Below are 24,625 nucleotides of genomic sequence, written 5' to 3'. Positions count from 1 at the left end.
AAGTAGAAGTACTCAGATCTTGTCCTTGAGTAAAAGTAGAAGTACTCAGATCTTGTACTTGAGTAAAAGTAGAAGTACTCAGATCCTTTTCTTGAGTAAAAGTAGAAGTACCAGAGTGTAAGAATATTCTTTTATAAATAAAAGTACTGCGTTCAAAATGTTACTCAAGTAAAAGTAGAAACGTATTATCATCAAAATATAGTGAAAGACAGTAAAAGTAGTCATTGTACAGATTGGTCCATTTCAGAATAATATATATGATATGTTTTATAATGATTGATCATGAAAGTGTTCTCAAAGCTGGTAAAGGTGCAGCTAGTTTGAATGACTTTGTATACTGCAGGGTAGCTTGTGAGTTTACTCCAGGTGGAACTAAAGTCTGATTCAAGTCTTTATTATATTTCACATCATTCATCCACATCTGTAAAGTAACTAAAGGTATTAAATACATGTAGTGGAGTAAAAGTACACCATTTACCTCTGAACTGTAGTGGAGTAGAAGTACAAAGCATTGAAATACTCAAGTAAAGTACGAGTACCTCAGAATGGTACTTAAGTATAGTACTTTAGTAAATGCACTTTGTTACATTACACCACTGGCAAGATGCGATGCTTTTAATCAAGAGTTAACTACGAGAAAATGATATTTGGGTTGTCAAACAAAGACACAATCAAATGACCTTGTGAGACAGTTAGTATAGATATTAATTATAATTCAACACATTGCATCAATTCAGAATTTGTCTGTACTTTAATGTAGCCAACACTAAGGAAGTTAGATAACTACTGTTGACATCATGTATCTAAAACCATGTTGTTGCTCCAGCAGTGTTTCAAATCAGAAAAACATGTGGTTTCATGACACCTTCAAGTGCTCCCTGTAAATACCATTACTTCTTCAGAAATACACAAACATGTGGCTTTGGGTGGACAAAACTACTTTTCACCGAAATACTGAAGCCACGGAGATTGTGTGTGTGTGTGTGTGTGTGTGTGTGTGTGTGTGTGTGTGTGTGTGTGTGTGTGTGTGTGTGTGTGTGTGTGTGTGTGTGTGTGTGTGTGTGTGTGTGTGTGTGTGTGTGTGTGTGTGTGTTCCCCAGGCTCAAGCTGTGGCTCTAATGGTAGCTCAGGCCTTCACTATAGCGTTTGAACTCTGGCAGGTAGGTAGGAGCCAAACTCACCACCCATCAAGTTCTGGAAATGAAATGTGTGTGTGTGTGTCGTAATGTGCTGAATGTTGGGTACATATTTGCAGCTGCTCAATGCCAACAAGATAACGCAATACAAGCCCTATTCAGAAAAAACTAATGGCATCTGAAGCTTTAAGACAGAAAATAGAAACACATTCAAACAAATAAATAACAGGAAATGTTTTTATTTACTTATTATTAATGATGTAGCTGTACTGGCTGCCAACAACTAAAAATACAACATCTCAAAAAGTATGCTGCATTCAGGTGCAATAAAAAACAGAAACCTGATATAATTTTCAACAAATTGGATGCAATAGCAAGTTGCCCAAATGCTTAAACACACTATGAAGGAACTAAGCCAGTATATTTGAAGTTTTCAAGACTTATCCGAGCAGCGTTATTACACAAACAAATGTAATATGACAAAAGATTTTGTCTTCTTAGTAAGTGTTAATGTTGATGTAAAGCACTTCGAATTGCCTCTCTCTTTGTCTAAAAATGTGCTATATAAATAAACGTACCTTACCTTACCTATAACAAACTGATAGAAAGGTATAGAAAGGTATACGAATAAATAAATGAAAAATCAGATAGAAAAAAGATAATTACATAAGCAGATGAAAATGAATGTTTCCTGGTATTTCTTTGAAGCCTATGTCACTTTTTGTACGCGCTGAGTTCAACAATTTCCCTAATGTCCCATTGAACTCAAACGCATCTCGGGTGGGCTGGTAAACATCGGTATTTCTGACAGCACTGGAAGGCACCACAAGTCCATCCTTGCCATCAGCAATCTGCTTTAAAAGCATTTATCCTGTGAGGCTCCAGCAGCAAACTTCACCGACTCTCTGCGCAACAACACGCCGACATGGATGCCCTAAAGTCGGCCGGGAGAGCCATCATCCGGAGCCCGAGTATGGCGAAACAGTCCTGGACTGCTGGCAGACACAGAAGTAAGAAATGTTGTTTGACTTCAAAGGCAAACGTAGAAATTATACACTTTTTGCTACATTTCCTCGTCTCACCGTGCTTAAGTTGACTTGTGCTCGCTGCGTTGTACTTCAATTAACACAATAAGGGAAGTTCAACGTTACATTTGAGTGAACACTTTACCAAAGTTAAGTCTTTTGTGTCAAAAGTTGTGTTTTCAGTGTCTGGATGTAGCAGAAACGTTACAAAATGACGTGTTTTTAATTTGCGTTTTGTTAGACGGTCTGAACTGCACTAAGACAATAGTATTTTAATTTGAGCATTGTATTTTTTTGTTTAAGTTCAAATCTGTTCATTTCGGAGATTGAGTAGCCTGTCTGTTTGCAATGCGGTTAATCGTGTGACAGGAATTTCCACAAAATACATTTTATTTTGAAATTAGGCAAACAAAGTAGACCACAAAATGACAAACACTCCAAATATCGTGACTTTTGACATTCTAAATATTCGAAGTTATCTCACCCTCAATAGTTAGATAAGGATAAGTGCCTAGTGCTGCATTCATTGCCATGTTACTTAGCTGACTAAAGCACTTTTTTGGATTTGTGGATAATCCAAATCTCCCAGAATTCCTTATTTTTTTCCATCCACAGTCCCAGAGGCAGTGCAGAGGTCAGGGTCATTACTAAAACCTACAGTGAGTTTGCTCAAGAGCCCTTCAGCAGGTCAGGAGCTCGCTCACTGCAACAGAACATGAAACTCTGGTGCCCATTGTACGACTCAAGGGCCACTTTGTGAACTAAATCTCACTTGATCCTGGCTGTAAAGTTCTGTTGGGGGGGCGGGGAGATGACTGGGGGGCTTAAGAAGCTCCCATGCCTGTAACCAAGAGGAAAAACCAAGAATGCTGAGAGTCAGTCAGTGCATGGCTCCTGTTGGCTGGAGATCAAGCTGGTCTGTTTTAAATTCCATCGGAGAGGCCAATATAAAGCACATATGATCATGAGAGAGTTCAGGGGGGATTACATACATATCTCAGGATATTATAGGTAACCTATACAGTCTATGTACGTAACCCTAGCTCACCTGGAAGAGTTGCAATGCCTCAGGAATTTGAGATTCACTCTTGAAGACAGATATGGCCCCAGTGTATTTGTCTTTTCAAGGATAAGGGTGAGATTTGTATGTACGCAGAAACCAGTGAAAACATGTAGTGTTCTGTCTAAATGTGATCCAGGACACTGGAAACTCCCTGAAATATATTTACAGCAGGTTTTAACCTTGTCCCGTTGAAATGCTCCACAGTAAACAATCAGGAAATACATAGCCAACAACCTATGTGGATCCCTTTTTATTATGAAGCTACACAGAATCCTAGGCATATAAATCAGGGGGGCATTTACAATGATATTAATTATCGGTCAAGCTTTTGGCATAAAAAGGTTTCCATTTCTACAGATCATAATTCCATTGTTGAGGTCTACTAAAATACATTTACATTGTGCAATTTTCCAAACTCACATTGGTTTCTCACACAACATCTCTGTATAGTATGCATATTCACTCTCTGTCCTAAACGGCTTGTTGGAGCTCCTGCCCCCCCCTCCTTGTGGCCGACAGCGAGACACAGCCCGAAGTGTGTGTGTGTGTGTGTGTGTGTGTGTGTGTGTGTGTGTGTGTGTGTGTGTGTGTGTGTGTGTGTGTGTGTGTGTGTGTGTGTGTGTGTGTGTGTGTGTGTGTGTGTGTGTGTGTGTGTGTGTGTGTGTGTGTGTGTGTGTGTGTGTGTGTGTGTGTGTGTGTGTGTGTGTGTGTGTGTGTGTGTGTGTGTGTGTGTGTGTGTGTGTGTGTGTGTGTGTGTGTGTGTGTGTGTGTGTGTGTGTGTGTGTGTGTGTGTGTGTGTGTGTGTGTGTGTGTGTGTGTGTGTGTGTGTGTGTGTGTGTGTGTGTGTGTGTGTGATTTCTTACTTGAATCGGGCTCTTTACTTACCCTGATTATTAGTGGAATGAAAAGCTTCCTGTAAACGCAGCTAGTGACCCACTTGTTGTAAGTAGTGTACTGTAGGCTACCAGGGGCCTCGTTTATAAAGCAGCTTTTGCGGGCTTCACGTAACGCCCATCTACCTATAAATAGTCAAAGAAACGGCCCGTATTAATATTCATTTTGACTGACTGCATGAAGAAGATCGAAGGAAATGACTAGGGCAGTATCCGAATATTCGTTCGTTGGAGTAGCCTACTATTCGGGTTTCAATTTCGTTAATACGGATACTCGTTTTTTTTGGTAGCCGCGCTGCACTGCGGCTGCCAAATTGAATTTATTGAAAACTCCAATATCAACGTAAGAGCTTGTGCCTCTTCGGGGGGTGCTAACACTTAATCATAAACGTTGTCGTTTACTTTCTCTGTCTTTATAATGTAGATATTACTTTTTGTCCATTAATCTCCATCACGTTGTTTCCAGAGCAACAACAACTTCCTGTCAACAGCGCTAACTCTCCTTCAAAATAAAAGCATGACCATACAAAATAGGAAGCCAAGCCAAATTACACTTAACACATACACAACTGCAACGAAAGTAACTAACACAATGCAATATCCTTTTCAATTTCAAAGAACACAAATTGGGTTGTATACATTAACAAATAACTATAAAACAACAATAATGTAGAATAACAAAATGAATGCCGTGAATACAACGAAATACACGTGTTGAAGCGGTTCGCTGCTGATTACTACGCCCCCCGTGTGGGCTGAATATTCACTGCTGATTACTATCGAATATCCGGAGCCCGAAAAATGGTATTCGGGGCAGCCCTAGAAATGACGACAGAACAGCTAAAAAAGACATCTCACACCGTGTCAGATTTTGGTTCTTTTGGGGAGGTGGAGACAAACCATATTGTTTGGTGGATGCATTTTTTTTTACCTAAATAACTGGTCCGAAAAAAAGTTAACGACAAAAAAAATACATCTAGCCTTCCACAGGCAGTTTGTCAGTGTGTTTGTGCCGGGGACAGGAGACCCCCGCCCTTGATCAGAAACTGTAAGAAATGATCGGGGAATCCCCCCGGTGTGGAGCCATGACGACTAGATCTGAATACTTTTTTTATGGTTTGTGTTCCAGCTGTCGATCACCTGTGCGCAGCGTCTCCCCTGCAGCCTGTGCGTCTCAACCTAATCATTTTAAGATTGGCTTTAATCAATTTGTGAAAATGAATTCTTCATATTTGATAAATGAGAGCTAACGTTTTATTTATGGTATTATTTCCACATATTCTCTCCATATTTGAAGTGTTTGGCTCCAAACACCAAACAGATCATTGCAGCATTACCCATAATCCCCTCTGTTTCAGCCCTGTTTCCAAAGTGCTGATTCTCTGTCTGTTACTTTAGATGAAAATAAGGAGCCCCTCTCCCCACGCCCCTCTGAGAGAGATTTGGTTACAAAGAACACAATGGTGCTCTAGGAGGAGATTCAGGTGATAAGGTGGGGGGGGTTACCTTGGTTGCCGAAGACAAACAATCGTTATGACATCATAAAGTGGCCAAAATCTGATCAGCTCATTTTCAGACAGGTTTTTATAGAAATGGATCAGGACAAAAAGAGAGAATATTTTTTCCTGAAACGTCTCTTTCCACAGAGGGGACACATGTTGATGTATAAAAGACATGAAAAAGTGGATTTTGCATAATAGATTACTTTTAATGGAACTCTATAGGCCTTAGCTCTTATTTCTGCTTACACTCTGTGAGCAAAAACCCATTCAATCCTATGGGGACCGCCCTTTATTCAAACCTCCACACTTCTCTGCTCTTATTGCCCAGCTTCTGTCGCCCTAGACGACCCTCACCGGCACCCTGCCATGGAGGGCCGGTCAGAGGGTGCTTTCTGCAGCAAAGAGCCCCTAAAAAGGACCCTCTAAAATGGGAGCATGTGATTAAAACTAGGGCTGCTCGATTATGGCAAAAATCATAATCTCGATTATTTGGGTCAATAATTGATATCACGATTATTAAAAAACGATTTACTTTGAAAACATCAATTTATTGGAGAAAAAAAATGTGAACAGTATTTTTTAACAGTTGATTACCCTAAACTTTAAGTATAATTCTAATGAAAAACCAATACATAAAAAAAATTATTTATTAAAAAAGTAATAATAATAAAAAAATTATCGTTTTATTTCGATTACGTTGTTTTTCTAATCGTTAAAAGCCATAATCGTAATCGCGATTTTAAAATACGATTAATTGAGCAGTCCTAATTAAAACAGTCATTCTTATTCTTTATTAGGATCCGCATGAGCATTGGCTATTCTTCCTGGAGCCTCACACACACAACATTCATAAAAATACATAAAACAAAAGAAAATGGCTCATCATTTCATGCAATTTACAATACTATTTGAAGTGAAAACTAAAATGGTCATCCACTTTTAGCCATCACAAGTAATTGTACATAATAATACATACATAGCCACAGGCACAGTTCAATTATACTTTATAATACTGAGATAATGTTTTGGCAACCTTTTGAAATGTACTTGAGAATTTGCCTGAATGATTATGAACCGGAAAATAATTCCTGGCTCTGTGACTGTTTTCTGTCTCATATTTGATTTAGATTTGGGTAATACGAACCTTCCTTCTATTCAGATACTTCAATTTATGATTAATAATTAAGTTATTTTAACAAAGCTTGGCACTTTCTCCCCAGTTATCTATTCTACTTTGAGGATGCTTTCCCCCCTTCTGTTCACACTGTTACTTTTGATTATCAGTCAGACACTCTGCTGGTCATTTTAAAGGCTATGAGAACCAGAATCTACCTGGCAACAGTGTTTTTTTTTTGGACACCCTCGAGTTCAGGGCGTTCCGAGCTGAATAAGACTATCAAATGACGCCCAACTGGCAGAAACGCTGCCTGGCAATATATGTGATCAATAGGCGCGTTCACACAGCAGTACTTTTCCCACTTCAGTTCTGAAATTTTGCGTTCACACCAAAAAAATCCGGAACAAAAATGAGTTCATGAGAACCTTTTTTACCCCCTTTTCCGTCCCTGCCAGGGACTTTCGTGGGAGAAAAAGGTTCCTATTTCTGATTGGCTGGGCGGATTGCAAACCACGCCCCGTAAAACTCCCCAAAGTTTTGTGAAGCTGTGATTTTATTATCCTCGCATTATCGTTATTAGCATTAGCCCAGCGCACGAACGCAGAGAGACTAACTTATGGCAACACGGAATAAGTGTTCTACTGAAGCCAGTCCCCAACTCCGGGGACTTCCGGCCGGGGACTTCGGGTGGCAGTATACGCCGTGAAGTTGTTTGCGGCCTGCCAGAAGCAGCAGAAGAAGAAGAAGTGACGTCAGCGGCTTCATTTGCGTAATCCTCACTCAGGGAATTATTCCGGTGTGAACGCGATCTACTAGATGGTTCCGGAACTATAGATTTCCGGGAACTATTCCTGGGAAAAGTACTTGGTGTGAAAGTGCCTCTTGCGATTGACGTTTTTTTTAATATCATGATTTTAATTGTATAATTTTAGTATACGGGTCACATTGTGAGTACAGATGTGGGAAGATGTATTGCTAGGCTTACGGCCCGTCCACACAGCGGCGTGCGTTTAAAGCTTCACCATTCACTTTGAATGGGGTGACGTCACTTTTCGCCGAACTGCATTGTGGGAAGCGACGCAGAGCTTTGCTGGCGTGGCTCGCTGCAAAAGTTGAGCAATGTTCAACTTTTGAAGCCTCGGCAGAAGCGTCAGCCAATCAAATCATATGCCAGTACAAGCACTAGCCAATCAAACCGTTGCTTGTGTGTCCGGGGCGGGATATTCATGTGATTGGTTGTTGGTGAAGTTTCAGACACGCCCGCTGGCAAGCGACAACGCACGCCGCTGTGTGGATGGGCCGTTACTGTAAAGAAGTGGGCCTCCTGACAAATAAATTATACAAACACACTTTCTCTGCAGCTGCTGTGAGAGAAACTGAAAACAGTTTAGAGGCTTTTTTATTGGGTTGGCAGCTGTGAAAAAGCAAGTGACCTTTTATTTTTGTTTGATTTGTGGAGTTAAACAAACAACCACTAGGAGGAACACGTCGTAAACTTTGGTCTCATTTGGATAAAATCAACACATGAAATGCACCACTTCTCTCTAGGAGCAACAAGAAAGCTGCTGAAGTAAGGGAAATAAAACTAGCATTACATATTTTCCCTTTTTTTTAAGGATAAGTTAGTTGCTCATAAGTCAATATACTAACTTAATCATGGAAGTTAGTCTTCTAGGATGTCTGCTTTTGTTTATTTGTCCCATCAACAGTACAGCCTGATAACTTGAGGCTAAATTCCTCCCAAATGCTTGTGTAATTTAGCTCCAGCTGCAGAGACGTCCAGACCAACACGTTATCTTTGCACTACTCCATTAGTAGAAACCCACTCCCATGAATTTGGATTAACCTGATTTTTGAGCTCTGTGCGTTTAGATCAGCGGAGTTGAAAGAAAAGTTAAATGGTGACAGAAGTTGTTGTTTCCTTTGTTTGTTCTAAATGTTATTTGGCTGTGAGTCCTGGAGTGCTCCTGAGTTTTAGGGCCACAGTTGGTGGTTTCCACAGTGATTCAGTGTTTGGTGTCGACGCACAAATCAGCCAGGATGTGGATTGTTAGTCAGTTGGACACTTTTGGCTCAGCACTTTGTTGTCGAGGTGTTCGAAGGCTTTGATTCATGAACGTACCCTCCTCTATTACACTTGTTCACACTAGTAGCGACAAAGCAACAAGCTACACGTCATTTATAATGGAAGCTGGTGACAGGAAGCAAACTGTGGTGCTGTGTGACGATACAAATCAAATGTAGCTGGCCTTAACTTTTTTCAGTGCTCCAATGGAAAAGCATCAATGTTTTTTGTTTTGTTTCACCATTTACCGTCCTCTTTTCTCTCCCCTCAATGCCTATTCTGTACTAGGGTTGCCAGAAACTGACCATGATCAAAATCGATTATTCGGCAGCCCTGGCGAATAATAATCGATTATTCGACCGACCGGCCCCCCCCCCCCGCGGGAGAGAAAAAAATAACTCGGACAAAAGGATTTCCGTTGTTTGTTTCATTTAACTTCCTTTGGACTTGTAAGTTCGAAGTAGTTGCACGAGTAGGAACTCTTTTTACCTGCCGTTTTGTTCATCTTTAGTCGCACGTGTGAGGGAGAGGGGGGGTGGGGGCGGGGTCGGTGTGTAGCGCTGCAGCAGTCTGCTCTGCACGCAGGCTTCCTCCAAGTTTACAGTAAAACAAACTGCTGGTGTGACCAATGGCCATTTACAATTATTAATACTATTATTAGCATTAGTCTATATTTTGGTTGAAATTAAGCCAGAAAACAAAAACATTAATAATAATAAATATATATATAAATAAAATCGATTTTTAAAAATAATATTCGATTATGGAGACTGTAACGAATAATCGAATAATCACTGGCATCCCTATTCTGTACCCTCTGTAAATCGAACAAAAAACAAATTTTACCATTAGTTTGTTCCCAGTTCCATTCCATTACATGTCACTTATTAGACGCTTTTATCCAAAGCGATTTGCATACTCAATACTTCGGACAATCCCCACACGATCAATTTGGGGTGAAGTGTCTCAGGGACACAACGACATGCTGACTGCAGTGGGGTTTGAGCCTGTGACCCCCTGATCCGAACACCAACGCACAACCCACTGCACCACACGCCTATTATTCTTTCTTCTTCCCATCAGCATGAGCATTGGCTTTTCTTCCTGGGGTCCTCACACACACAAAACATACATAAAACAAAACGGCTCATAATGTCATGCAATTTACAGTGCTGTATGAAGTGAAAAACTAAAATGGTCGTCCAATTTGAACTACATTAAAAACACTTCAATGGTGACTTTACAACAACGTGCCTGGTTATGTTTGTCCATTTAGTCGCTCATTGAGAATGCCATGTATTCTGTGGTTTTGTTTTGTATTTCTTTCCTCCTTTATCAGTTTGTATCCTCTTGTTTCTCACACCCAGTGAGTAATCTCCGCACACTAGCAGATGGTGAGGTCGGCGTGTGTTTACAGCAGGTCAGATGGGTTCTCTTGGGCTCAGTTCACACGTGCCCAGCTTTCAGGTGTCACTGGGAACAAGCCTATCTGTCCTATCTCTGTTTTTCTCATATTGATCTATAAGTGCTGTCCTTCTACATTATTATGGTTCTTAAGGGTTTGGTTGAGCAGTCTGTAAAACCTGCATGAATCCTGCTTAAGTCTGCCATCAAATCAAATCAAGTTTTATTTATATAGCACATTTATAAACGATTTTTGGTCAAGCCAAAGTGCTGTACATATAATAAAAATAGCCTACAGTAGAGACACTTTACAGCAAATACAATAAGCACAGATTGTTCAGAATATCAGTATGACAATACGACCCCCTCTGTCCCTAGACCCTCACATCGTACAAGGAAACACTTCCAGAGAAACCCCCACAGTTTAAAGGGGAACATGGGACAAACCTCAGGGAGAGCAACAGAGGAGGGATCCCTCTCCCAGGATGGGCAGACCTGCAATAGATGCCGTGTGTAAATCGAGGAGATAATACATTTTACAACATAGGTAGACCAAATGTTAGGAAATGCATGTGTCTATAATAAGAAGATGAATCCACGAGGATGTCAACTACAATCCTGTGGGAGCCATCAGGGAGGCAGCATGACGAGACCCAAGGCAGGACCACGACTTAATCCAGAACTCAGGATAGAGGATCCAGGACACAGGACCACAGCAAGAAGATCAGCCTCGACTCCGGATCCCGGCGTAGATATAGACACAAAACAAGAAAACATTTGGCTGGGTCAATCGGAACATGAGAATACACAGACACAGGGCTCTCAAGTTTTGAACAGAGTTCAGAGTGAGATCTTGGCAGCGGTGTTTGGTACTCCAACTTCTGGTTCCCCTCAAAGTTACCATGAAGCCCTCTGTACCGCGAATGTCAACGGGGGGGGGGGGGGGGGGGGTGCTAGTGGAGTATGAAGCCCTCTGTATTGCGAATGTCAACGGGGGGGTGCTAGTGGAGTCCACGCGTCTGAAACAAGCCAAAAACTAGTTTGAAGAAGAAATCTCTGCGTGTGAAATACAAGGTGTGAATGGAGTGAAGAACAAGCACCCCCTTAGAATAGTGAGGGCAAAGGTTAGCAAGTAAGAGAGTAAGAAACATAGGTGGCCTTAAAGACCTGTTAAAGAATTAAGCTGAAGCCTTCCGAGTAAATCACCCGAACGCCGACACCTCATCTCCACCGCTCCCATGTTTTCTTTTGTGTTGCCATAAGTTAGTCTTTCTCTGTTGGTGCGCTGGGCTAATGCTAATGCTAATAATGCTAATGCGAGCAAATAAAATGGCGGCTTCACAAAACTTTTCAGAGTTTTACGGGGCGTGGTTTGCAATTCGCCAAGCCAATCAGAAATTCGAACTCTCTAGCAGGTAATGACGTGTGTTATTTGTTGGTTCAAGTTCTTTGATGCTGTATCGGAAGCATTTTTGCATTGGATGGCCAACAACGTCTAAAGTCTAATTTAGCCGTGTGTAAGCAAGCACCTTTTTTTAAAAACCTGTAGAGCCTAAAAAATCCTGAGTAAAGGAATTTAATGACCTAATTCATGTCGTAAATTGTTCAAGAAAATACGTTGTTTCAGGCATACCACCAACCCTCAATACAAAATATACAGTGTGTATATATAATCATTGACTCACCGCCATGATCATAAGGTTCATATTTGGGGTTTTAAGTCAGATGTCTTAAAATCTATTAGTTTCTCATTACATTTGGTACAGAACAAGCATGGCTGTATCCTCTTAGTCATGTTGTGATATACATCTCTCAAGGCTTTTACAGAAGGACCTATGTATGCATGTTTTTAATGCCCCGTTATGAATTTCAATGAGTTGCCTCCAAAAATGTGACTATTTTAAATGGAGGGTTCTTTTACAGTGTTGCATGTTTTGCTGTGTGGAGAGTTTTAAGAATGAAAGTATTTCAAATATCTTCCTTCAGCTGCATTGCTCCTTCCTTTATAGGCTGTGTGAGCGTGTGTCTGCACGAGTGTGTGGTATGCACGACATCCCAGAGGAGCTGAATGCTAGCAGGATGGATTTCTAGGTAATGGGGATGTTTTCCTTGCCTTCCCTAACCCCGCTCCCCTCCCTTCTTTCTCTGAGGAAATCTCTGTAAACACAGCCAGAGGGTCAGGGCCGGCCGGCTGCATACAAAAGCTGATAAGAAATCACATGGAGATAGCAGCTGTTCCTCCAACAGCTACAGTCTTTACATTACATTACATTTAGCTGACGTTTTTATCCAAAGTGACTTACAATAAGTGCATTCGACCAAGAAGATACAAACTACAAATCAGGTTTCAGAGAGCCAAAACCTTTCAAGTGCTACTCAACTGGTTTTAGATAAGCCAGTCCTTTATTAGTATATAAGTGCTCGTATTTACACTCCATTTTGAAGTGAACGTGACCGTGTGCTAACTTTAAGTCTTTGGAGGCAGCAGTTGAGAGCCTCGTGTACTTTAAAGAGCGACATATGGCCTAGTTCTGATGTGTTGTGTTGAAAGGAAAAACACATGTTCCTCTTATCACATGTACTCTCTCCTAAATCCTTCCCCTTTGATTTTCAAGCCCCATAAGTTGCTTTGGAGTTATATTATTGACTTCACATAGAACCTCTGACCTAGATACCCTGTTTTGCGTCCACTTCGGGGAAAGAGCAGATGAAATGTCTCTTTTAGTTCAACATCGGCTTTTTACATTTCGTCTGATTTGTGTTTTTCCTCGAGCTCTTTGAATGTTATTTACGTTGGAACATGAAGTGGAAATCTCTGTAAAACTCTTAACAAATATTTGATGTTTTCAACGACACAAAAATCTGATTATCAAACGTTTTTCTGTTCATCTATTTATTGACCCACTTTCCCTTTTTTTTTTAAATGTTTCTTTTCTGCAGAGCTTCCAGAAAACTGGACCGACACAAGGGAGACCATCGTTGAGGGCATGACCTTTAACCTCCGTCACCTCGGCATGACACTAGTGGACCAGCCTAAAGGAGAGGAGCTGTCAGTGGCCGCAGTGAAGAGGATCGTGGCCACGGTGAGAGTCTGACGGCCCGTCCACACGGCGGCGTGTGTTGAAGCTTCAACGCAGCTTCCCATTCACTTTGAATGGGGTGATGTCAAGCTTTGCAAAACTGCATTGTGGTTCCGTCGCTTCGCTTTGCCTCCGTTGCTCGCTTCAACTTTTCAAACTTCGACGGAAGCGTCAGCCAATCAAATCATATGCCAGTACAAGCGGTAGCCAATCAAACCGCGTGCTTGTGTGTCCGGGGCGGGAGATTAATGTGATTGGTTGTTGGTCGAGTTTCAGACACGCCCACCGGCAAGCTTCAACGCGCGCTGCCGTGTTGACCAATAACTGTTCAGGATGTCAAACAGTCACCAGGACTACTGATTTCTTTATTACTCTTTTAAAAGCACAAGACATGCTTTGATTTCTTTATTACTTTGTTGGAACACTGTCAGCGTGAAAACAAGACTTTTCTGAAACGTCTTGTATTAATGAAATGGGAAATAAAATAAAAATGTCAATCATTTAAAAGTTATCCAGTAAATTGTAGAATTGATAAACTTCCAAAGGAGCATATATTTGGTTGAAATGAAGTTGTACATTTGGCAACAAACTGTACCTAAAGTTCCCGAAAATGAATGCAAGTTTCCATCTGCTGCTGTAATGTGAGATGAGTTAATTCTCCCATCGGATGCCATTTAACTAAGGTTAAAAGAGCTTAGTACTTGAAGGAATAGTAATAAGTATAGATTGTTTCTAGTACTCTCTTCCCTAGACACTGTACGAGGTTTTCTATGGAATGGTGTTGAATAAATGCAGCTCAGTGCAATAAGACGGACTGGACGTGTTCTAAATCGTCCTAAAATAAGCATATTCCAATCCTCCTGTGAAGTTATTTGTTTTGCATATATGTACACTTGTTCACAAGAAGTAGATGGATTTCTATGAATAAAGAAGTGGATACAAGGCACGCTCCAGGCCCTATTATGCTTTCCTACAGCGCGTAATATAGGTTTTTCTGTGTGTAAATGGTCTGAAAAGGCTTAAATCCCAAAGTTCCCTCTCTTCGATTGTGGTCCTTTTGTTCACTTCCGCGACATAGTGACATCACTACGTAACAATTGTGCTTTTATTGGCTACGACCAACACATTGTACGTGATAGGCTAAGCGGCGGGACATCTCTAAGCTGGTTGACCAATCACAACAGAGCTGGCCAGCTAACCAATCAGAGCAGACTGGGCTCTGGTTTCAGACAGAGGGTGAAAAGAGGTGCTGCAGCACAGACAGTATGAGACAAATAAAGAGCTTTCTGAACATTAAAGCAGGAGACATGTCCCAGGAGAGACACTTAACTAAAATATGAAAATGAGCAGAATAGGGCCCCTTTAACTCGTCATCAGTCCGCACATTTTGTGGGTCAGATTGGTTTTAAAGCACTGTTTGTACTGAACACACTACCTGCTATTGAACAAAGTGTCCCCTTGTATCTGTACCAGGCTAAAGCGATGGGGAAGAAGCCTCAGAAGGTCACTCTGAAGATCTCGCCTCAGGGAATCCTCCTGTTCGACAGCCTGTCCAATAAACAGCTGGAAAACGTCTCCATATACAGGTAGGTTAAAAACAAGGTGCTTTTCAAATTAATGTCCAATTAACAGTGTTGCACTTTTTTTCTTTTTTTAAACAATATGTTGATTACATTTCATTCTTTTAAACAAAATAGTTACAACACACAACATACCTACACAAATGTAGATAACAAATGTGAAAAACAGAGGCCAAAACAAGACGGGACATCATTTGAATTTTTTTTGTACATAGTCACAGCAGTTTAAGAATTACTTTACTTTTCCTTTCCAGGGTGTCCACGGGATTTAAAAGTTGATAAATCAATTTAGCGAAAAGGAAAGCGATTTTAAAAAGTATTAAAGGGCATTTTCCAAGGTATTCCATTTTGTAGCTTGTTTTCAATAAGTATATAAATTGTCCAAAGAGGTTGTATTCTACAGTCTGCCTGAATGTAATCATTGCGTACGTGTGTAGTGTGATTCTGTGTAGTTTATTGATGGCATTTGACGTCATCTGAACAGGACATCACACGCTCGCTGCTTGATAGCGCTCGAAGGTCCGTTTACGCCGGTTGTTAAACAACATCGTTATGGGGAAATGCAAGTTTGCGTCCAAATGGTTCGAAGATAAGGAGGAAGGACAATCAATACTGTATATAGTGAATGTGAGGTAAAGTGTGTCGCCAAGGTAACCGGTTAAAATTCAAAGTGGCGATGAGGTCTTAAAATGTATGGAAAGGGTCTTAAAAAAGTTCTTAAAAGGTGTTACATTAGATTTCAGGATTCCTGCATAGACCCTGCTTTCAACCAGATCGCTCTCATGGATTTCCATTGTTACTACTTAGCTTGTTTCACACATTCCTTAACAGCTAAGTAAACGAGCCCCAACAGTGTTGCACTTCTTAAGCTTAATACACGTTCACAACCTTTTGAAATACCTCGTCATGGAGTCGATGTGTTTCACGTGTTGTGAACTCTCTGTCCTAATATTTGCTGTTCCTCTAACCTCACAGAATATCCTACTGCACAGTGGACAAACTGAACGATAAAGTATTTGCTTACATTGCTCAAAACACCCTCAATGGGACCCTGGAGTGCCACGCCTACCTCTGCTCCAAGAGGAAAGTGGTGAGTTGTTTGATACAGAATCGGTTTTTATGTTTAATATATGACGAGTATAAATCAAAATCAGTTCATCTGCATTACTTTCATTTGAACTTCTATCTTTAAGAGTTGTTTTCTGTAGTTTTAAGGGGATTTAAACCTCTCGTCACGGTTGGGTGTGTTATCTAATCTAAGTTTACTTTGCGGTCCGTTAAAAAGACCTATAACACCCAGCATGTTCCTAACTGTGAGTGGACAGAAGCACAATGTATCCTTCTTTTCTTCAGTGCCTCTCTGGGTGTTTCTCAATCTCGAGTAAAGCTGCTCCAGAGCCACTATTTCAAGCATACTACGTCATCGAGTGCAGCCGAAGTACTGTTCCAATGTCAACCACTCCGGTCTTAAAATCCCCACAATGCTTTGCGCACGGACCAATTTCCCCAAATCTGTGGTGGAAAATGTAATGCGGGGCCTCTCATATGACGCACACTTGCTCGCCTGTTCCACTCTTCGTTTTCCGAATGCCAGGAAGGATTCTTGCCTCGCTTCTGAAGGAAGTGACTCGGAAGACATGTGCTACCAAGCAAGTGTACTCGACATTGAGAAACACCCACTGTCACTGTAGCTCCTCTCTCATGGTCCATACCGAAGAGCAGGGCCGGCCCGTAGCACTGGCGTTATAGATGTTCGCCTAGGGCGCCAGATCTGGGGAGGCGCTGCGCTGGTAGAAAAACATTTTTGACAGTTGGTGCTCATCCTAATTTTTGGCCTTGATGTAACAACATTCATAATTAAGTAAATGTAACACCCTTTTTTGACCCCGGTTACACTTTTCATTTGCCCTGTACGATGGGCGCTGTAAGTGATGAAAATGGGGGATGTTGGCTTATCTGGCGCCCGCAGCTCACAGCCAGAGTGCGAGTGAGCTTGGGAGCGAATGAGGGAGAGAGGGAGGGTGCACCGGTGCCGGCGCTGTTGTTATTAGAATCTGGTGCTAGCTGCTCTAACGGATATTAGAAGAAGACGTTTCTACAATAATGTGGAGGGAGAGTCCTCTCCAGTCAGACTGAGAGGCTGATAACTACAGCTCAGTGAGGTAAAGGACTCTGAGTGTTTAGATAGTTCACTTTAGTCTAAGTTATCTCAGTGGGTCTCAAACGGTTTGGTCACAATTTATGTAAACAAATATTTCCAAGGCACTCCTTTATAATTATTGGGATAAAACAGGTTTGAAATCATTTCAATGTATACTATAGGACAGTAAGCCAAAAATATTGTTTTAAACTGGAGAGATTAAAAAAAATGCACGAATAAATAAATGTTAATAGGTCAAATAAGATACGAATGAACAACAAAAATAAAATGTTACATTTATTTGTTATTGGCTATGGTAGGTTATTGGTTATGTTCACATACTTATTTGATTAATAAAATGTAAACCAATCTTTTTCATATGGGCGTTTAGAGTTGTACCCCTTAGATCTAGTAGTAATTCTGCTTAAAGTGCACCAGATTGAAGCATTTTACTTTAAAGGTCACATGTCATGGCCATTTCCACTGATTTAATTCCATTGTTGAGGTCTACTAAAATAGAGAAAATACTGTGCAATTTTCCAAACTCACATTGGTTTCGCATACAGCATCTCTGTAAAGTGTGTATTCAGCAGTATTCACTTTCTCCACTAAACGGCTCACTGCAGCTCCCCCCCCCCCCACCCCCACCCCAAAAACCTTCATAACACACAAGGGGACAGGTAATAACCGGAAAAGCATGACATGTGACCTTTAAAATGTTAAAAAAATCTTCCCGGGGGGGCATACCTCCGGACCCCCCTAGAGGATGTGACGTCCACCCCCCATTCTATTGTGTATTCCTTGGATACTCTATTGATCTTTATCTTTTCTATTGTACGATTCTCTGGCTGGGGCGCCAACTCAAATCTCGCCTAGGGCTGCAAATTGTCTAGAGCCGGCCCTGCCGAAGAGGACATCTGAGAAGTGTCGCTCTCCAAACGTCGGTCATCTTCCTGCCTGCTGGAAAACTGAAGGGCACTTTCCCTCTCATCTTACCCGCTTCCACACTCATCCCCTCCTCTCCCAGAATAACATGACACTACCTTACTTCCTTAATACTGCATCCTGGTTATGGAGACAGTTGTCATGTCCTCTGCTAAATCAGTCCCAGCACTGATGACTTGTATATGATTGTTGAGCGTGCTTTCCTACTAATATAAGTATAGTAAATAAAGTGTTATCAGGTTGAAGTACATTCTCCATCTGTTTGATATAGCATTACCTAGTGTCGATGGCGGTCAGCAAAGGTGTCATTTACGCTTGAGAAGTCCCCCCACCCTTTTTTGAAGAGATTTTGTTGTTTGTATTGAGCTTGCAATAAAAAAAGGTGAACTAACTAATGAGAACTTTTGAATAAAAAAAGTCAATTTGCACAACAAGAAAACCATGCAATGTATATACAGTATATGTATAAAAACATATGTGCATTGTCCAGAAAAAGTAAGCTGAGTAAAACGTGAGCTGAAAATAAAAATATACACCTCCCCTACTCGTTTTAATTAACCCAAAAAATGTGTTTCATAGTTTTACGTTCTCTCTCTATGGTGTCTAATGTTCTAATTAGGTATTTAGATTTAATGTTATGCCCATTTTAATGCGCCATTTGTTTTTTTACCGACCTGCCACTCTGACCCCCTTCTCAATTACCTCAAATCCCATGTTTTATCAATTTAAAAATAACACCCCATCATTGTTCTCTGTCAGTCCATATCAAAGGGAGGTTCACAGGGCTTGGTAAACACCTATAAGCCTGTGTGTGTGTGTGTGTGTGTGTGTGTTCCCCAGGCTCAAGCTGTGGCTCTGACGGTAGCTCAGGCCTTCACTATAGCGTTTGAACTATGGCAGGTGGCCAAAGAAGGTAGGAGCCAAACTCACCACCCATCAAGTTCTGGAAATGACTCACACACACACACACACACACACACACACACACACACACAGCTGCACTGTGTGTGTAGGAGTTGTCTTATCAACATTTGACACTGTTTACGTTTGTTCCGAGTCGGCCTTGATGATTCGAGGGCGCGGATATCTGCTTCTAGGCTGCAATCAGCACGTTCGTGTAATTTCTGTGCATCTGTTTTCTGATCTAGAGAAAGGGAAACGGGCGAAGTCTGGCTCAGCCGGAGAGGCCAGCAGCAGCTCCCACTCAGAAAGATCCAACAGCTTGGGGAGCCTGAAGGGGACAGGTACAACAACAAAGTGTTTGAGCTGTTTAGCCCCTCCCCCTCTGGACAAAAACACCCACCAACATCTGTCTTATGTGCATTAGTGGAGAGGTTATAATGGACATTAGTTCCTGGGATCAGTGTCTTAGTTGTAGTCACGGGTATTTATCAGCTCAAGATCCAATCAGCTGTGATTGAAACACAACACCCATCTGCACACACCAATGTTCCCGCTTTATCCGGTGTGATGATATACATGCATATTAACATTTAGCAGGGATTTAAACACTTATTGTATCTTAATAAACTCTTCTTGAAGCCACCAAACTCCAGTGACAGAAACACTTTACTCCAACTAATGGGCTGTCCTTCCTTCACCTCTCATGTAGATGTGGCCACAGACAACCTGTTGGACTTTGAGGACAGTGTGCATGTGACGGTGGAGACCAATGGGAATATAGAGGAGGATCAGCTGGATAACCACCGGCCCTCTGAGACCAACAAGAACCCCAAGTTGGTAAGACCCTCCGTGTTGCACCTATTGCTGGGGAAATATTGTCCTATAGGCCCATACCTTTGACCCAGTTTATCAGTTTGTACAATGAGCACCTCCGACCTTGGCTCTGTACTCTCAGTGTGTTGTCTCCCTGTTCCTGCCTGTTGGCGTCAGTGTTGTTAGAGCCAGTATTTAGTTTTATAAGAAAGGCCGCCTAATTGTGACGTCTGTAGTCAACACACTATAAAAGACTACAATTCCCACGGCGCCTCCTCTAAAGAGACGGAGATGGGCAGCAACCTACTAGGAAGACGCCGTCGACAAACAGTCTTTAACCGTCCAATCAACTTTAAGTTATATAAGCATTATCAAGAAGAAATAATGCTTAAGTTGTTTGTTATTTTATTTGAGTTTTGCCTATTTGTTGTGACCATTATAAAGGCCTCTTTTCTTTGTTGCATGTGTAAAAGTTTGTTATTTTATTCGCATAATATCATCCAAACCATCGGAGGCCAAGCAACTCTTAAACAAGTTAAAAATGTCTGTTTTAAGGCATCTAGTGGCTTGATAGAAAAACAAGGAAGGAAGCCACGACGGGTGTTATGGTGCTTTGCCTGTTTTATCTTGTTATGCACAATGTTGTTGGTTATTCTCTCAGAACCAGCTGAATCATGGGTCTGGGGTAGAGATCTCCAGAATTGGTTTGGCAACTGCTGTATCAACTCGTGGCACAGCACATGTTTTGTGAATTCTCCGGCCGAAGCTTCAAATAAACCGTCAGTGTTTGCCATCAAAGTTCCTGCTCTCCTCGTGTCTCTGGGTTTCGTCTCCACTGCTTCAGAAGTTTCCATCACACCTATGGAGAACTGAGGCAGGGGGGGGGGGGGGGGAGGGAAAGTCTTTCTTGTACGATGTGAGGGTCTTAGGACAGAGGGTGTCATATTCTGTACAAACTGTAAAGCTCAAATGTACAATTTGTGATATTGGGCTGTATAAATAACATTTGATTTGACTGAAATTGATTTGTGTCTTTTGATCTAGGAAAATATCTCCATCTCAAATCATACATTTGAAAAATAATGTTTGATTTTTCTGTAGAAAATGTTCCGTTTTTCCGTTCCGTGAAATATCTAACTTGGTCTTACATTTGCTGATTTTTGCACACATGTTTATTTACCGTTCACTTGGTGAATCTTGAGCAACATTTCTCTCCTTTTTTCTCTCCAGGAACTAGAAGATGGTTTGGATGAAGCTTTTTCCAAGTAAGATATTTGTCTCAGTAGTTGTATTATTAAGTGAAATCAATCCTACTGAATTCTTTATGCTGCTTAGAATAAAATTACCAATCCCCAACTCTGTCTAGTTTAATCCTTAAGTGTACTTTAGGTCCCTCTATTACTGCTTAGCGTTACAGCACCACTTAGTGCTGATTCTTGTGTACTGCAGAAAACAAATTCTCCTGACTATTAAATGAGAAATCATTTTGTAGCTTAATTTCAAACTGTCCTCAATCTATTGTGTGTTTGTGTCTCCAGCCGTGCTCTGGATAGCTATGGTTCATGTCCAGGTAAAGTTGAGCTGTTACAAGCCTTACCTAGTGAAGTAGTGCTAATTACTAACCTACCTGTAACCCATTTCATTCAATCACACACAAACCCAATATCCTAGTAATGTTAGCAATAGCTTCCTGTGTCCTTTGTCTCCTGCGTGATAGAATATTAGCTTAGTTTGAATATTAAGTCATTTCCTTGTCCCTTTCCATCTCATTTCCCCAACAATTGCTCTTCTATCCTGACAACCATCTTAGAAGTCTATGTTTGTGTTTCTGAAATGTTACTCCACTAAAAACACAAGGTATTGTATGCTGTTTTGTGGAAGTATGGCAGTATCAAACATTTTATCCCACGATTCGAGGACTGAACTGAACGTCTTGGAGTAATCCTGTTGACCTCCAGACAGATTTGGCATATATTATTATCCCAGAACAGATGGACGGTGTGCAGCCAAATCTAGGTATCTTAATTGAGAGAAATCTAGGCTTTAGTGGCGCAACATGTCTTGGAAGCTGCTCTGGAGGAAGTATTGGAATCACAACTTGACCCAAACTTTAAGCGGAGGAACGGCAGCTATTGTAGATTAGTGAGATCAGGGCTGAAGTAAAAATAGAAAGTGGTAACTAAATTCAGTCATACCAACACATGCTGTTATTTGGAAAGCTTATTAACGAGCTTAAGTTATTTCATTTATTTGTATTTAGACTTTAACAGAGATGAAACCATGTCGTTGTTTTGCAAGTCACTCATAAGTCAAGTGTTTGCACCTCCTAAGCTATGAAAGCCAAGTCATAATGCAACTCCTTGTGCCCATTTTTATAGCATTAACAATACAAAAAAATCTATGGAAATAAATTGTTATGTTGCACAATGTCATCGGTGTCCAGGTCAAGGTCAAGTCGCAAGTCTTGTTTGATTTTGTGAAGTCTAATGTCCTCAAATGTATGTAAACAAAGCCAATTAAAGACCAAACTATGAGATTCGAAACCTTCAAAAGTGTGAAATATGTAAAAGTGTATATATGCTAAAATGACGATATAAAACAAGCAAAATGCAAATATGTTGAAGAAAAACACCAGCGTTATCTTAACAGCTTAAAGGTCCCAATTATTCTCTGTCTCATCAATATATAATAGGTCTCAGATATATCCAGAGCCTGTCTCTGATTGGCTGAATAGATCATTGCCCATAATCCGCTCTGTTTCAGCCCTGTTTCCAAAGTGCTGATTCTCTGTCTGTTACTTCAGATGAAAATAAGGAGCCCCTCCCCACGCCCCTCTGAGAGAGATTTGGTTACAAAGAACACAATGGTGCTCTAGGTAGAGATTCAGGTGATAGGGGGGGGTACCTTGGTTGCTGATTGGCTAATGGTTACACAAGCCAAAAAATCGTTATGACATCATAAAGTGGCCAAAATCTAATCAGCTCATTTTCAGACAGGTTTTTATAGAAATGGATCAGGACAAAAAGAGAGAGAATCTTTGTTCCTGAAACTTTCAGAGTCTCTTTCCACAGAGGGGACACATGTTGATGTAGAAGAGACATGAAGAAGAGGGGACACATGTTGATGTAGAAGAGACATGAATAAGAGGGGACACATGTTGATGTAGAAGAGACATGAAGAAGAGGGGACACATGTTGATGTAGAAGAGACATGAAGAAGAGGGGACACATGTTGATGTAGAAGAGACATGAAGAAGAGGGGACACATGTTGATGTAGAAGAGACATGGAGAAGAGGGGACACATGTTGATGTAGAAGAGACATGAAGAAGAGGGGACACATGTTGATGTAGAAGAGACATGAAGAAGAGGGGACACATGTTGATGTAGAAGAGACATGAAGAAGAGGGGACACATGTTGATGTAGAAGAGACATGAAGAAGTGGATTTTTGCATATTAGGTGACCTTTAACAAAGTGGAACAAAGGTCCCGTATTCATTCCTTGATGTGTGTTCCTCCTCAGACTGGCAGTGTCGCGTACTAACCCCCAGGTCCTGGACATTGGGGTGACTTCCCTGGATTTGCTCAGTGAACCCGACTGGGACAGAACAAACGGAAACTTTCCCAACAACCTCAGCCCGTTCGGGGACGATACCTTCGGCTTCTGACCACAACACAGCAGCGAGAAAGAGAGAGAGAGAGATGACAACCGAGGGGAGGAGGGGGTCTTTACGTCTTCCTGAGAACTAACAAGGCATCACTGTGTATTTAAGATAAGCCCACAGGAAGTCCATGAGGGAATAAGTGTCGAGATAAGAGTTGGCCCCCTCGTCTTCACATGGACAATTGTTCCCTTCTCCGTGGCACCAAAGCAATAATATAATTCTCTCTGCACACTGCAAACATCCAAACAATTGTTATCACCAATCACGTCATGGTGGATTTTTGGCATTATAATCATACGTTTAGTTATAATTTATAGATTTGTAATTATTTTTCTATGGATGAAGAGCATGATTTAACTTAGTTTATGTACAGATTCGTACCAACAGGCCTTAATAACAGCAGGACAATCAGCCACACTTCTTTCAGTAACAGTGGATGTAGTTAAATGTGAGGATTTGGTCTACTAAAATGTAAAAAATAAATAGCTTGTTGTATTTATGAACTCGTTCAACATGTTGCAGGCGGTTATGTTTCACTGCAGTGTAACAGCATTGTGTTCAAGGTTATCAGATTCACTTGTTGCCATTTCATGTGCGTTTTAATCTACCAGAGTTATACAGAAATAAAATATATATATTCATGAATAATAAATTGCCTCTTTTGGTATAATTATGTATTTTTTTTTACAATACATTGACACACTTCAGCTATTTAGAGTACGAAACATATTGTTGTTGCGTCACATTGATATGGAGTGGGTCTTTTACTGCAAGAATTATAGACCACCTGGGGGGTATACTACGAAGCAGGATTTTCGCTTGGCCGGCTAACTTTAGGGAAAACTCGGTTTCCGGTCTTACGAAGCTGGTTCTCTTTTTAGCAGACTAGATCTCCATGGTAATTTATGCTGAGCGGCTAACCTGCCCCAGAGCAGGTTAGGTTGCAGGCTAAGAGCTCAACTCACTGAAAGCACTGCCTGCTGACCAATCAGAGCTCAGTGTGCGGAGTTTAAAGCGATCAAGTCATATTACAGGAGAAAGGAAATACAGAAAAGCTGCCGTTGCAGGAAAGACGGCCGGCAAAAATCACCGACTGTGTGAACGGGAACATTAATAGAATATCACCTCCAATCTTCAGAGCAATCTGACTATTATAACATTAGCGTTAAGAAAGATTACTTAAATATCTGCCAAAACATAAGTAACCGGATCAAAGTAACATTAAGTAGGCTACAGTCCGCGGCATATCACATCATAATGTATCATATTTCCTTATCTGAGTCAGCTGAGCTGTA

General features: G+C 41.1%; 1 protein-coding gene across 2 annotated transcripts; it reads left to right on the top strand.

Annotated features, from left to right (window-relative positions):
- Positions 1-1,938: 1,938 nt before the first annotated feature.
- ldlrap1a (low density lipoprotein receptor adaptor protein 1a) lies at positions 1,939-23,982 on the top strand. 2 transcript variants are annotated; one of them, XM_079655007.1, is made up of 10 exons: positions 1,939-2,146; positions 13,146-13,288; positions 14,759-14,871; positions 15,841-15,955; positions 18,791-18,863; positions 19,099-19,194; positions 19,563-19,690; positions 20,897-20,931; positions 21,205-21,236; positions 23,189-23,982. In XM_079655007.1, the coding sequence occupies exons 1-10, from the start codon at positions 2,062-2,064 to the stop codon at positions 23,233-23,235; spliced, it is 867 nt and encodes a 288-aa protein (XP_079511133.1). In that variant the 5' UTR covers positions 1,939-2,061; the 3' UTR covers positions 23,236-23,982. The 2 variants fall into 2 exon arrangements, with proteins under 2 accessions (XP_079511133.1, XP_079511132.1); XM_079655006.1 differs by lacking the exon at positions 21,205-21,236 and having other exon boundaries at positions 1,943-2,146.
- The last annotated feature ends 643 nt before the right edge of the window (positions 23,983-24,625 follow it).

The sequence above is a fragment of the Notothenia rossii genome (genome assembly GCF_949606895.1).
Source record: "Notothenia rossii genome assembly, chromosome: 10".
Taxonomy (NCBI): domain Eukaryota; kingdom Metazoa; phylum Chordata; class Actinopteri; order Perciformes; family Nototheniidae; genus Notothenia; species Notothenia rossii.
Note: the sequence above shows the minus strand (reverse complement) of the source record. Positions and strands in the feature narration are given on the sequence as shown.

Coding starts and splice junctions, on each gene's coding strand:
- ldlrap1a (XM_079655006.1), top strand. CDS start 2,062: ATGGATGCCCTAAAGTCGGCCGGGAGAGCCATCATCCGGAGCCCGAGT. Junction 18,864..19,098: donor ATGGCAGGTGGCCAAAGAAG/GTAGGAGCCAAA, acceptor TTTCTGATCTAG/AGAAAGGGAAACGGGCGAAG. Junction 19,195..19,562: donor GGGGAGCCTGAAGGGGACAG/GTACAACAACAA, acceptor CCTCTCATGTAG/ATGTGGCCACAGACAACCTG.